Genomic DNA, 14,553 nt, shown 5'->3' with positions numbered 1-14,553 from the left:
AATCTTCTTTCTTGTAGTTTGTAAATGCTTTCGTGTAAATGCCAAAGAGGTGTGTCTTCAGCGTACAGTGAAAGCTGAATACAATGAATATGCTTAGATGCATCACTGTGGGGAGGGAGTTCCACAGTTTAGGGGCTACCACAGAGAATGTCCTCTCCAAGGACACCTGAGAAGGTTGGTAGGTATGGAGGTGGTCCTTCGAGTGTACAAACTCTAAATTTTTATGAGCTGAAGCAGTGAGAACTGAAGCACAGCCGTACTTTGAAGCTCAGAGTTATCCAAATTTTCCAAATAATCAACTTTCCTTCAAACTTACATGAAGCTGGGTGGCCACCACTCTCACAGGTACCTTGCCCAAAATGGGTATCTTCACCACTGGGCAATAGTTATTTAACACTTCTAGGTCCAAAGAGGTCCTCTTAAAGAGAGGATGCACAACCACCCCCTTTAAAGTGGATTATCAATTGTCATTTGACGATTCTGGTCTACATGTTCATTAACTTGAAGAAAGTTGTTGAGCATTTTGGGCAAAATTGCAAAAAGAAATGATGTTTCTGAGCTTTTTTTTAAAGGGAAATTGCCAAAAATGACACTGCCGACATGGGTCACCATACGTCTGGACATTTTTTAGCTTTCCACCCGGACACTGCTTCTGACTGCAATACTCCAGGTATGTCCAGGAAATTCCAGATGTATGGCAACCTTATTCCAGGGAGCACTGCAGGGTGTGTGAAGAAATCAATGTACAGTGGTACCTCGGGTTACATATGCTTCAGGTTACATACGCTTCAGGTTACAGACTCCGCTAACCCAGAAATAGTGCTTTAGGTTAAGAACTTTGCTTCAGGATAAGAACAGAAATCGGGCTCCGGCAGCGCGACGGCAGCAGGAGGCCCCTTTAGCTAAAGTGGTGCTTCAGGTTAAGAACAGTTTCAGGTTAAGAACGGACCACCGAAACGAATTAAGTACTTAACCTGAGGTACCACTGTACAGTGGTACCTCGCAAGACGAATGCCTCACAAGACAAAAAACTCGCTAGATGAAAGGGTTTTTTGTTTTTTGAGCTGCTTTGCAAGACGATTTTCCCTATGGGCTTGCTTCGCAAGATGGAAACGTCTTGCAAGTTTGTTTCCTTTTTCTTAACACCGTTAATACAGTTGCGACTTGACTTCGTGGTAGCCTTTTTTGAGGTTTTTAAAGACTTTGGTGATTTTTGAAGCTTTTCCAAAACTTTCCCGACACCGTGCTTCGCAAGACGAAAAAAATCACAAGATGACAAAACTCGCGGAACGAATTAATTTCGTCTTGCGAGGCACCACTGTATCTTGTTCAGTGTGGAAATCTGCAGCTTCCAGTTGCTAAACTTTAGCACCAGTTTTGAGGGGATCCCAGATTTTGGGGTTGGTAGGTAACGAAGCCGAAATATGTATGTCCCAGCTGCAAATCAGTCTTGAAATCTGACTAGGAAGGAATCAGCAACGTTTCTTAACTTTTGTAGGCAACAGTAACTAAAACCAATTATGAAGTGCAAATACCTTTTCATCGGCAACAGGGTGACTCACCAACACTAAACAAAAAAGGAATGCATTTAACCAATCTGGTGGAATAAACCAGAGAGGATGGTTTTAAATTGGCTACTAAAAACAAATGTTCCAGTCATCTGTGACGGCTATACTGTTGCTTTTGAAATCTTCAACAGGTTGTCAAGCAAAAGAGCCAAAGCAAATGGCAATGGCGAAAAAACAAGAATTACTCAGTACAAGAACTCAGTACATAAACGATCAATTATGCAAAGGATTCAGCAACAATGCTTAGCACACGAGTTGCTTTGTTGTCAAGGCAGCTTAAGATACTGAGGAACAGCTCACATGATCAGGCTTCCAGATAACAGGAATGAACCCAGAAAAGACAAAACGCTGGGTGCTCTGTGTGTAGGTCAGGATGCACTGCTAACTTTGCAACATGACACAAGTGAAGTACACGTTGAATTTTGCCATGCCTATGGGAAATGGAGTGAATTCTGGGACCGTATTTGCAAAGCAGGATGGGCTTCGGAATTTATCAGGAGCCTCAAATCCTCCAAATCAGAAATGGGGAACATGTGGCCTTCCAAAAGCTATTGGACTCTGCCCTGCTTACTGAGCCTTGCTTTTCTGAGCCCTCTGCCTTGCTTACTGGGCTCTGGAGAAGGATGTGTGAGGGCCCTAGGAGCACGGCCATCCCAGAGCCTGGTAAGCAGAACGGAGGGCTCAAAAAGTATTTCTCTGGCATGTTTCTGCCGCTCTTCATTTATTTCTTTCCTTTTCGGCCACACACCTAAAGGTGCAATTACAGTGGTACCTCGGGTTACATACGCTTCAGGTTACAGACTCCACTAACCCAGAAATATTACTTCAGGTTAAGAACTTTGCTTCAGGATGAGAAGAGAAATCGTGCAGGTTAAAGTGATAAACTATGCCGAGCTCACTAGAATAACAGGAAGATTAAGAGATCAAGACGAACAGAAATTTCATGATAATTGGAATAAATATTTGATGTATATTGGAAATAAATTTCAGACAACACTGGTGGGGTTGGAATAACTCTAACAGCAAGTGATTATTAGGTAAAAGAGATAAAATACGTGACTGTAAAACTTATTTGATACTTACCAAAGGAGTGGAAGGAAGTTCAAGGCTCGGCTGAGCCTAAAATAACTTTATATTATACGTATGATTTGTAAAAACTTTGTATTATACCTATGATTTGTGGAGTGGATATAAAAGGTGCAAGCTATGTAATGGATTTTGTATATGTTTATATGTATATATATGTAATATTAAGAAAAATTTATCGGGGGGGGGGGGGAGAAGAGAAATCGTGCAGCAGCGGTGCAGCGGCAGCAGGAGGCCCCATTAGCTAAAGTGGTGCTTCAGGTTAAGAACAGTTTCATCTTAAGAACGGACCTCTGGAACGAATAAGTACTTAACCCAAGGTACCACTGTATGTAAGTGGCAAGCCCACTGTATATACCAAGAGGGACGCTGACTGTAGAGAGCAGTTTGCTTGCATTTCCAATAATGTTACGGTGCAAGCGCAGCCCAGATGCATGCTTACATTGCAGGTATAAAGAGCATCTCTAGAATATAGTGTGTTGTTTTTCTATATGGTAATCAATGCATGCCAAATATTATTTCATTATCAAAAAGAATATGGGAACTCTCTGGTCAACAATAATTTTCTTACAGCTCAGGAGGAGGTGGCAGCATTGGAAGTGGAAGCAGAGGGGCAGGTCACAGGCCCCATTCGCACTATACATTTAAGCCAGTATTGTACCACTTTAAACAGTCATGGCTTCCCCGCAGGAACCCCAGGAAGTGTAGTTTGTTAAAGGTGCTGAGAGTTCTTAGGAGACCCCTCTCTCCTTCACGGAGCTCCAGTTCTCAAGAGGGGTTTAGCAGCCAATCTCTCTTCCCAGGGAACTCTGGGATTTGTAGCTCTGCGAGAGGGGAACACCCAACACTCAGTACAAAGAGGAACAACTTTCTGCTGGGTCAAACAATTGTAAACATTTATGGTCCTTTTATGAGGTGTTGAATCCGAAATACGCTGAGTATGTTGGGCTTCCATAAGCCAACAGATTCCTAAAGGAGATCCACCTGCTTCCATTTTCTAGCTATGGATTCTTCTTCCAAGTTCCCAAGGGAACATAGCCTTTTAAGCCTTAGCACAACACAGCTGTTCCAAATAAGCCAAGCATTAACCCCAGAGTGACCTTTTCCTCCCTTTAACCCAATGAATGTCAAAATGGTCTCGACGCTGCATGGTTAACTGCAGACGTTACCCAGCCCCAGATGCCACCATGCCAATCTCTTATGCATTAGCACACATTAGTTTCAACCATGGCTGGCTGAGGTTTGTTTGTTTTTGTCTCGTTCCGATGCTTTGCTGCAATTATACCTCGTGTTCAGTGATTCTGACAGCGACAGCAACACAGAAGGTATATCAGTCTGTTGAATAAATTCATATTAGCCAGATTAAAGTGCGATAGAAGTGAAATGGCTTAAAACCCGAAAGTCAATATCTGTGCTGGGTTGAAAACCCCCACACCAAACATGCCAATAAAAGCATGTATTACTGCAAGCGTCTACACCGAGGCTGCACCAACTCCAAAACTTTGGCACCATCTCCCCAGAGAGGTGTATCCTGCTTCAACGTTATACTCTGGTACCATCCAGACACCTCAGTCAGATCTAGGGCAACACCTGGTTAAATTTAAAGTTCAATCCTAGGCTTGTCAACCAAAAGGGGTTGGCTCAATGGGACTTATTCCCAGGTAGGTGAGCATAGGACTATAGCAGGCATAGGCAAACTCAGCCCTCCAGATGTTTTGGGACTACAACTCCCATCATCCCTAGCTAACAGGACCAGTGGTCAGGGATGATGGGAATTGTAGTCTCAAAAAGATCTGGAAGGCTGAGTTTGCCTATGCCTGGACTATAGCCTTAAATGTCACTATGAGAAGATATTACTTCCTTGTCTTCTTTATCCTTCTGAGTACAGGCAAATTGAAGCTGAATCTGGAAAAGACAGAGGTGTTTGGTGTCATCACATCCAAGAGGTGCGGTTGCACTTGGCCCCTGTACTCCATACTCCGGAAACTTCCGGACTGCGTTATTGCAACACCCTCTATGTGAGGCTGTTGAAGAAGACTCTGAAACTTCGGTTGGCCCAAAAACTCAGCAGCCAGATTTAATAACTGACGTTCCATTTAGATAACATACAACCTCCCTTTTAAAACAGTCGCATGGGTTTCCCAGTCAATTTCTAAGCCCAGTTCAAGGTGCTCACATTAGTGTTTACAGTCCTAAATGACTTAGGTCCTAAATGCCTGGAAGGCTGCCCCCTTCCCTACAGACCCTCTTAGGTGTTAATCAGAAGAGGTGACCCTCTTGGTACTCCCACCCCCCTCATAAGCTTGAGGTGGCGGTGGCCCAGGAGACACCATTTTGTGTGGCAGCTACTAAGCTATGGAACTCCCTCCCCAAAGGAGTGCAACTGGCACCCTCGTGAATCAGTAGTTTTCCTTGTATGCTGAAGACACATTTCTTAATGCCTTTGCCACACGAGAGGTACAGTTTTAGGGCACATCCTATTTTTGAGATTGTTAATTTGCTTTAAACTGTTGTGATACTGTATTTTAAATTGTTGTAACTCAAGTATTTTATTATCATACACCAGTGATCAAATCTATATTCCTGTACTACTAATCTATTTTACTACCTGGGTAATTTTTTCTTTCTGTATAAAGAGAAAAATGCATATGCTACTTTCCCACACACGGGCCTCAAAATTGGTTCACAAGCAACTGCCAAACATGCCAAGAGTTAAGTAAGTTTCTGTTGCTCCCCCCCCCCCCCCCCTGCTCTGAGCAGAGAGTCTGAACTCAGGAAATCTAGGAAACCTCTTTCGGCAATCTTTGTACACACAAGTGTTAACAGCAATTTTTAAATGAGATAAGAGTTGCTAGGAAACCACAATGCTTAAGCCACTCATTTCATACACTGTGTGTCTGATTCCTGCCTGAGACCACCATAAAATTATCTGTATTTCACATTTAGTTTTATCCCTTATAAATTCAATGTCAGAGGGTTCCAAAAGGGGGGAAAAAGATTTTCCCTTCAAGATCCATTGGAGAATAATGTACAGCGAAAGTAAGGCTTTGAGGCTGTACAACACCAACTTTAGCCCTCAAACACAACTGCATAAAAAGTTGGGGCAGCCATACTCCGGCCCTTGCACAAAATACAGTGTGGCCCCCCTCACCCAATTTAGTTTGAATATATTCCAGTATCTTAAGTACATACTTTCTGATCAGAGGTGAACCATTGTTATGAAAAGAGGGAATATATTTGTTACATTTCTATGCCACCCTTCTTCCCAGAATTTCCCAGGGTAGCTAACAAAGCAGTAGAACAACACAACTGAAAATGAAAAAGTAAAAATAACCACATGTCCTCAGAGTTAATAATTTCAAGGTTGCCCCAAACAGTATCTTCGAGCCATCAAATGCCTGGGGGAACGGGAATGTTTTTCAATTCCTCCTGAATGTTAATAATGAGGAAGATGGATGCACCTCACCAGAGAGGGCATTCTGCAAATGGGGAGCCACCACCAAGAAGGCTCTGTAAGCTCCAGCATGGGTAGCACTCAGATGCAGCCCCATAAAACACATACTATGAAGCACGTATCTTCATAATGCATATGGATTACAGTTGCATCTTTATACCTGATATTAACTGATATGACAACGGGCATCAAACATTTGTTACGAAGAAGAAAAACTTAAATCATATAAACAATGGACAACAAAATTATTGCATGGCGTAATTTATTATTTCCAGGTTTGGTGGGCTTCCTAGAGCCTGTGGGCCCCTACACACTCTGCATGGCTGCCAGAAGTAGCTAATCTTCCTGGCATATTAAAAATACCAGCTGGGATCGATGGAAACATGTGGTGCCATAGCATAGATGCCACAGCTACCCAACTTCAAAACTTGCACATGCCAGTCCCAAAGCAAACAGCTCAAAACGCAAATGACAATTCTTTTGCCAGGCAGTGCAATGTTTACTGTAAATCGAAAACGTAACTAATCTTTTCCCACGAATTCCTGGTTAGAACAATTCCCCACCAAGATTACATTTGAAATAAGCTTTGCACACAAGACAATACTTACAGAAACAGCGGAAGGACAACTGTTCCCATTAAGTGAACACACCTAAATGCTGCCTCCTCTTCTTGATCGCTTCCTTCTCTTGAATTTCTTTTTAAAAACAAATGTAACCCACAGAGAAGGATCCCCAAGTTTAAAAGGATGCATTTTTCTCCTTCGCTTTACACCACCAGCGCAGATGTATCTATATTTCCTTATGCTTTAGTGTTCACAGCTTTGCAGTAAACAGCCAGAGTGGTTTCCCTGGTTTATTGGTTTTGATGGAGCTGACCATCGAACAAAGTTGATGGAATACCTGATTAGCAATAAGGAACACATTTAAGCACATGAGTCTATCCTTCACCCTGAGTACAACAAATTTGTGTCAGGAAGTCACACAAATAATCACCTTGTTTCTCCTTTCCTTATATTGTTTCCGTCCCTTGCTGGACTACAACTCCCATCTTTTCTAACCACTGGAGGTCACCGATTTGGGGGCAGGCTGATGCCGAGCAAGCCTGTTGTGGAGAGGGATGGAACAGAGTTCGCTGCAAAGGGGAATGACAAGCTGGCTGGCACCCTAAACATGAACACTCCACACTACAACATTTTGTTGGAAGGCCACACTTGTCTTACCTAACACTCAACATGGCTTGCAATACTACAATTGCCTGTGTTTCACTTGACAGTTAAGGCGTATGTTGGGGGTTTTTTTCCCCTGTGGGACCATCCTCTTTCGCTGAATTTATGCTGTTCTCTTCCATCTGGAATGGGTTTGTTTGTTTCATAATTGCAAATGTTTTATTTGCTTTTATCATCATACATTATATTTTATTTCTAACCTGCCCCAAGCCCTTATAGCGAAGGGTGGGCAAGAGACCTTGCAAATAAACAAACAGAGGTACTGTTGTGCGTGCTGCAGTTCTTGTACAAATAATAAACGCTACCACCCAAAGTGTGGCCAAAATGTCGTCAGGGTTCCCTATGTGGATTTTCGGATCAGAATTTTGCTACAGCCATAAATTCTTCAAAGGCCAGGGACAGAGCCAAACATGCTTTAATTGGCAGTGTGGCTTCAAGGCTGTGCTCTCCTTCAGAACCAAAAAAGCAAAACACAGGAAATGTCAAAACACATACATTATGGAATGTATTCATATCTGATTTTCAGGCAGATGGGGGTGGATCAAAGGTTTACTGGTCCTGCTCTCTTAAGAAGCCCAAGCTGAAGGATTATAATATAACGGGGGATTTTAAAAAAGTGACTACTATGCAATTTCACCTGCCAAAGAATAACAAAGTTAAACATGCCACATTTGTTTATCCCAAGACACAATCCTACAAAGATATAGCTGTTCAGCAAAGAACTGGACAAAGGAAAACCATAATTAAAAACGTGGCATTCTGAAGTTCACACTTCCCTTGCGGAAGCAGCAAATCTCACTTCTATTGTTTCTCAGGAACCTTCCCCCTCCCCCCTTTCCAGGCTGCAATTTAAATCAATCACATTTTCCCTTGCTAACCCAGCTTACCTCCTGCTATTAGGAGATACTGCTTAAAATGTAGCGCACCCAAAGCTTTTATTTAAAAACGAAAAGGGCAGAGAGGGGGTTACTCTGAGAAATTACTCTGATAACTATCAGACGGCACAACTGGTTTTACATACGGCACAAAATTAGGTTCGGCCTGCTGGAAATTGGTTACGAAATGTGAAGTCTTTTCTGGGTCTTCCTAAACCCACATGGGAGTTTTTTCAAAAGCTGCTCTACTTAAAAAGAAAAACAAAAACAACACACTTGTTCTAATAGTGCCCTTTTTGCACTCTGAAAGAGAACACAACCTATTCCAGAGACAAAAGCAGCAGCAAGACAAAGAAGCCACGTAATTAGACATTTGGAGACACAGGATAAAAAGAAACAAAAACACACTCTGTCTTGCTACCAGCCTTCCTACGTTATGAAATGCAGATTTTTACTATTCACATTACAAGAATAGCAACTAGATTTATGAGGGTATAAAAATACATTCAGCAGCCTGGAACTGCTGGTAAGATGCTGGAACAGGTTAGCTGCCTGATTTCGAGTTATTTCTCTCTCCTCCACCAACTTCCAAGCCCTCGGACTCTGTGTGTTTTAGAGAACCATCTGTCTGAAAAGCAGGAATGTAATAGCAGGATGGCCAGTGATTAACTGGCAAAATCTTAGGGCACCTCTATATGGTATTATTATTTCTTTTAATACTTCTCAGACATGATTTCTAGATGCCAGGTTCTATAATGACCTTGGAGTGAAAGTCAGAGCTTCTGCACTGGACAGAAATATTGACATATGTAAAGTACATTACTTTCACTGTAATCTAGATTGCAAAAATAGCCATCCTGATGGAACCACATGCTCTTCTGTAGTGAAGTAGTTCATCTACTGCATGATGAAATTGGACATCAGCACACACACAAAACCCCACAGGTAAACTCTGTTTTTCTACATATCTTCATCCAGGAATGCATGCAACCCACACATTTGCTTGTGTGTTTTCCTAATTCATTAGAAACAATGAAACATGCCTGACCTTTCTAGCAGTACACAACTGAGTAGTCAGAATTAATTTATACACAACAGGGAATCTCCAAGAGAAGCATGGACTGATCAACCTCTGCTGCTCTATGGGAACATTTGCAACATATGCAAACTGAGGGTGAACAATGAAAGCTAGTTCCCAGACACTACACAATGGGAGCACTTCACAAGGGAAGCTGCTCTAATTATTGCATTGATGGCACATTCAAGCATTATAGCTGAGGAGACTCAGAAGTTAACCCTTCCAACATATCACAGATAGCACAGATTTTGTTTTTGAAAATCCCACTGTTTGCAGGTTTGATTGCCTTCCTGACTTTTTAAAAATAACTTATTCAATCGTTTTTCTGTGCTGCATTAACTTCTGAACTCTTCCACCTACATCTTTAACCTTTTAATTTAGCTTCTTTCTTTTTTTGGTAGACACTTTGAAATTTATTTGCATTGGTTTTAATTGTATTTCATGTCTTTTCATTGTACACTGGCCTGACTATGATATGGTGGTACAGAATAGTAATCACCGTGAGTCACTTAATATTTGATGGTCACATTCATCTAGAGAAAAATACTACTGTATATTCTATTTTAGACTTGATATTTGGTTTCCATAAAGTTTTTGGATGATATTCATCAGAGGTGCCAGGTTGCCGCGAAGACTGAGAGGGCCCAGCGCGTGTCGTGCTCGTGTGACGAACTGTGCACGACAGAGGAGGCCGAGGCCTCTGGAGGAGCTGGCCACTGAACCTGTGACACGCTCAGGGATGCCTTAATTTGAGGGGGCCTGGCTCCCTTAAAACAAATATTCAGGGGGCCGAGGTTGGTGTGTCTGATATCCATTGTGTCAAAGTATTATTGCAGAACAGAAATTGGAAGTCCTTTTAAAATGTGAGCTATGGGGTGACATTCTTTTTAAACGTATTACTCAAGCAGACCAATAGTCCAGGTACACAAACCAAAATCCCTCATATGGCCACACATGGTTCCTATTAATGGATTTTTTTGTCCTGACCATGTATACATTTTGCACGCATTTCAAACTGGATGCAAGTCACAGAAGAGTAAATTAATGAAGAAGAATGCCAGAGGAAATTACTACTTATTGATCAATGATGGATGTTGAGCTATGGAATTCCTTGGCAAGCCTACTAAGGTCAAGGGTTTCTGGGAAATTGGCAATGTACACTTATAAACATAGTTTGAAGGTAGCTTCTTTCAACAAGTTTGCAGCCAGGTCTACTGTCCAACAATTTACACAAACCACCCAGTTCCAGTCCAGGAGGTGGAAAAGGGAATGTGTGGTCATGTAGAGCTAAAATACTCTTCCCATTTAAATGCACCCACACCTGATTTGCTGCAAGGATCAGAGCATTAACTGAAAACATTTCATCACAGACCACTTCCTCTTTTATTTCCTGTGGCAAGTGTCTCTTCAGCATAGCAGGGACAAAAAGTACATAAGATATACCTGATAGTAGGTCTTGATGTTTCTGACCAAGATGGTGAGGTTTTGAATCCGTAGGTTGACATCATTGTTGACATGCTTGTTGACACGCTGGTTTGTGGGTCGTGGATCTCTGAAAGAGGAAGGCTGGGATTTTAGGAAATCCAAAGGAATTCAGTAATTACTTTGTTGTTTAAACAGTATCTTTGCTATGTCCCTCAATTGCCCTTTATTTGCTCCTTTGCTACTTCCCGAAATATCCAAACCCCTTGTAAATTCCATAACCTCTTTGACCTTCGTAATCACAAGGTCATTCCACAAGTTAGATAGAATGAGGTGCTAGGATTCAGAAATGGTCTATTTCAGGCTGAAGGTGCAAGGCTGAGATTTCAAAATAGATGGCTGGAGAACTAAGCTTGCAGGCTAAAAGTGTTAACCTAGCCTTTACACACACACACACACACACACACACACACACAGAGAGAGAGAGAGAGAGAGAGAGAGAGAGAGAGAGAGAGTATTGTGCTAGTTTCACTACATATAGACAATATGTCCTATAGATCATATTCCATAATTAAAACTACTACTTGCAGAATTAAATTTTGTGGTCCAAAATATGAACATCTCATTCTACTTAACATGTATAATGACTTTTATACCATGCTTCCCAAGGTAATGGGGTAATAGAGTAGACTATAAAGTGTTGTACAGTGGTACCTCGGGTTAAGTACTTAATTCGTTCTGGAGGTCTGTTCTTAAGATGAAACTATTCTTAACTTTAGCTAATGGGGCCTCCTGCTGCTACCGCGCTGCCGGAGCACGATTTCTGTTCTCATCCTGAAGCAAAGTTCTTAACCCAAGGTACTATTTCTGGGTTAGCGGAGTCTGTAACCTGAAGCGTATGTAACCTGAAGCGTATGTAACCAAAGGTACAGTGGTGCCTCGCAAGACGAAATTACCGTATTTTTCGCTCTATAACACGCACCCGACCATAACACGCACGTAGTTTTTAGAGGAGGAAAACAAGAAAAAAAATATTCTAAACAAAACAGTGGATATATGATTTTTGTGGTTCATGCTGTGGCCACAGACATGTGATCTGACAGTGAGTTTGGAGTAGCCCAATGCAAAAATCCTGAGGATCCATGTGGATCCATGCTTTGTAACCACACAGGAGGGAAGGAAAGGGAACCATGGATCCTCTGCTCACGACTGCAGCAGATCCCCCCTGCCACCCGCAGGCATTCGCTCCATAACACGCACAGACATTTCCCCTTACTTTCTAGGAGGAAAAAAGTGAGTGTTATGGTGCAAAAAATACGGTAATTCGTTCCGCGAGTTTTTTCGTCTTGCGAAGCACGGTGTCGGAAAAGTTTTGGGAAAGCTTCAAAAATCACCAAAAACCTCAAAAAAGGCTACCACACCGCGTTCTATGAGTTGCTCCTCGAAGTCAAGTCGCAACTGTATTAACGGTGTTAAGAAAAAGGAAACAAACTTGCAAGATGTTTTCGTCTTGCGAAGCAAGCCCATAGGGAAATTCGTCTTGTGAAGCAGCTCAAAAACCGCAAAACCCTTTCGTCTAGCGAGTTTTTCGTCTTGCGAGGCATTCGTCTTGTGGGGCACCACTGTACTGTAAACAGTATCACTTCAGAATGCAAATAGGAAGGCTGTTTTTCTATGTTCTACCAAGTAAAGAACTGCAGTTTTTTTTAAAAAAAATTAAACCAAGAAAGAAAGAAAGAAAGAAAGAAAGAAAGAAAGAAAGAAAGAAAGAGCCAGCTATGACATATCACCATTGTACTTGTTTCCCCACTTAACAGGCAGAATAAAAAAGTGACTCGCTCATCTACAGACTGAAGTGATAATGGTGATGATGATAATGAGATTATTATTTATACCCCAGTCACTCTGGGTGGCTTCCAGATACAAGTCAACCCCCTCAATATTCTTTCTACTGTATGCATAGACTAGTCAGAAACTGTCTTATTTGAAAAGCACCTAGCTTGCTATATGTATTATGTGCAAAAATTAAACGGCAGTGGCGGTTATATAATAAAGAAACAGACATATGAAGTCTTTCACAAAGGCAGGCACATTGGCAGCCTAACCCTGAGTATTTCTCAGTTAAGGAAGTCTTTTTACCTTAAAGGAAAACAGATTGTTTCATGGTATTTAAACCTCAGTTGTGTAAGAGCTGTTGTAACAATGTGATCATTTTACACTTGGTTAGTTTTTTACCCCAAGCTACTCACCAAGTCTTATCAAATCAGGTGCACAAGACTGAAATTTTTAAACTGGTTTTTAAACAAATTCCCCATCCTCACACAGTCCCAGCCTTCCTCAGAGGCGATTTCCATGACTGAGAGGAAACTGCTGGTGCAGCCACCAGGACTGATCTACCAACTGGTGGAATCTGCCCCTTGCCCCAGCATGAAAACATGGCACAAGAGGCCCAGCTGTGCTGCTCCCAAACAAAACAGGGAAAGCTCTCCTTACAAGGAGCTCAATCCAATTCATCCACATGCCAGAGATCTAGTGAATAATATTATTTAAAATAAAACAGGCAATGGCAACAAGCAAAAGCTTGAGGCTTTCAAAGATGTCTGGGAAAGATTAGAACCCAAAGGCTTTTGGTTCTAGGTTATCAAGACTGGCGGCTGTTAAACTGGCTCCATCACAAAAGGCAAAGTCTGGCCTTGGAGCAGCAGAATTAAGACTCCGCAGCGCAGCATTTCATCAGACCACTTCCCCTTTCACTCAGGTTTGTCTATATAGTACTTTGGGCTTTACAGTTGTACCTCGGGTTATGAACGCTTCGGGTTGCGCGCTTTCGGGTTGTGGGCCGTGTTGAACCCGGAAGTACTGGAAAGGGTTACTTCCAGGTTTTGGTGCTTGCACATGCACAGAAACACAAAATGGCGTCACACGCAGGTGCAGAAGTGCCAAATTGCACCATGCGCGTGTGGGTTGCGAACGTGCCTCCCGCACGGATCACGTTCGCAACCTGAGGTATGGCTGTATTAACTTGTAGCAAGATGTTCCATCAAGGTTGAATGGGGAAGGGGAGGAAGAGGAGGGGAAAGCAGTTGCCATGGATGGCACAAGGTCTCCTTTCCAAACCCAAGGCGCTCCTCTTCCCCCAAACCCAACACGGACCTGCATGGCCTGAGAGTGGATAAATGTTTCCCTCACTACCAATAGCCCACCAAGCTGGGAAAGCTTAGGAAAAACCAACACACCCCTCCTACACTGGAAATGTTCGAAAGGGGGAAAGGAGAAGGAACAGCGTTTACTCCCAAATCTACTGTGTCAGGAGCGGGTTGGCTTCCCCATTCCCAGGGGCGATGGGCAAGATTTGCTTCCACCCACAGTGGAGGTTTTACTCCCCTGCCAGCCGTTCACTGGCAGGGGAGTAAAGGGCTACTTTGAGGTGGGGGCTAAATCTCTTCCCCTGCCCATTAAGTTGATGGATAATGCCGAAATGGCAAAAATGACTGGAAGCATCAGAAATCAGGAAGACCAAAATTTTAATAAGGAATGGGGGGGATTTATAAATTATCTTAAAAACCATTGTGAACAGCTAAAATCGTCAGTAGGATTGGAATACTTGTAGTTTAATGGTGAATTTTGGACATAACGGAGGTGTAAAAGGCTTGGATTATTATAAAAGATACGGGATGAAATGACTAACAATAGGACCCACAAAAGGGGAGGAGGGAAGTCCAGGAGATTCTTTGGAATCTTGTTTTTATGTTGTACGTTGGATATGTGATTATAAAATTTTAAGCTGAAAAACCAAATATATAAATTTATTAATAAATAAATAAATAATATCTCTTCTCTGACC

The 14,553-nt window shown here is 42.2% G+C and overlaps 1 protein-coding gene across 3 annotated transcripts in view; it reads right to left on the bottom strand.

The window, feature by feature from the left end:
• CCDC88C (coiled-coil domain containing 88C) overlaps positions 1-14,553 on the bottom strand; it is a 103,819-nt gene that overhangs the window by 76,315 nt on the left and 12,951 nt on the right. For 2 of the 3 annotated variants that reach the window (XM_083500632.1, XM_083500631.1), the window contains exon 3: positions 10,731-10,839. In XM_083500632.1, the coding sequence (XP_083356758.1) occupies positions 10,731-10,839 (109 nt within the window). Of the gene's footprint in view, positions 1-10,730; positions 10,854-14,553 lie in introns of all 3 variants that reach the window. The other variant, XM_083500633.1, reaches the window with a different exon arrangement.

Source organism: Podarcis liolepis (assembly GCF_965112155.1).
Source record: "Podarcis liolepis genome assembly, chromosome: 1".
Classification (NCBI taxonomy): Eukaryota; Metazoa; Chordata; class Lepidosauria; order Squamata; family Lacertidae; genus Podarcis; species Podarcis liolepis.
The sequence above is the reverse complement of the archived record's forward strand: the minus strand, read 5'-3'. Positions and strand labels throughout refer to the sequence as shown.